At 34.5% G+C, this 971-nt stretch overlaps 1 protein-coding gene across 1 annotated transcript in view; it reads right to left on the bottom strand.

Moving 5' to 3' along the window:
• LOC119587951 (battenin-like) overlaps positions 1-971 on the bottom strand; it is an 11,984-nt gene that overhangs the window by 2,956 nt on the left and 8,057 nt on the right. Inside the window, 2 exon segments of the mRNA XM_037936663.1 lie at positions 143-298; positions 497-719. Of these exon segments, the coding sequence (XP_037792591.1) occupies positions 143-298; positions 497-719 (379 nt within the window).

Genomic DNA, 971 nt, shown 5'->3' on the forward strand with positions numbered 1-971 from the left:
ATAAAAAATATGTTAAGTATACTCTCAGTAAAGGATTTATATAAAGGCTTTAACAAGTAATGCACTGAGATAGAATAAGTGATAATGTTTTAGTTTTGAGAACTCTATTCCTTGAAAGTAAATCTATATCACAAACACTTGCCTGTAAAACTGTGGTAATCCAAACTTGGCGAATGTAAAAGAAATTAACTGAGGACCTGGATATAAGAACACCAAGCTGGTATGTTGCCTGATACCACCGATACTGTTCATGATGGTTCAGCCAATCCTTCTCATTGGGAAAGTAGATTAATTCTACCTGCGAGCATTAAGAGAAATATCTATTTACATTTGTCTTCCCCATAAATTTATATGAAAGACTCAACATTCCAGATGAAATCCATGAACAATACACAGGTAAAAATTTGCTTTATAGTAGTGAAATGATCGCAAAAGTGGACTGGTTACATAACACTAATGAAAGCAAGAGAAATCCTTTATAAATAAGACAACTCACCAGGCCCTGATTAATGACATATTCTGCAATATACACAAGAGCAATGGGTATCATGTACTTCAGAAGAGATGGCAGAAGCTCCATTTTTTCCGAGAACCTGAGTGAAACCTCAAAGTCCTTGGCCTCAACACTTTCATCATCTTCCTCTTGCATGATGATTTTGTAGTTTTGACGTGATCCACAGAGTCCTGCTTGGTTTGGATGCTTAAGCAACAACCAGAAACTGAAAATGGTATTTTGCAGATGAATTCTTCCCTATCTCCCTTTTTTACTGTCAAATTTTCCTCAAATATTGTTATCAATTTACTAAGACAATGTTCATAAAAGTTTCTGCATCTCTTGATCTCTACCTAATTTGAAATTTCAGTGTTCTAGGTCCTACAGTGTGTTAGTTGATCTCCAATACAACTCAGATTATGAATCTCATGGTTAAAGACTACATTATTATCACTTCTTAAAATAAGCTCAAAATGGT

This window comes from Penaeus monodon, chromosome 23 (genome assembly GCF_015228065.2).
Source record: "Penaeus monodon isolate SGIC_2016 chromosome 23, NSTDA_Pmon_1, whole genome shotgun sequence".
NCBI classification, from domain to species: domain Eukaryota; kingdom Metazoa; phylum Arthropoda; class Malacostraca; order Decapoda; family Penaeidae; genus Penaeus; species Penaeus monodon.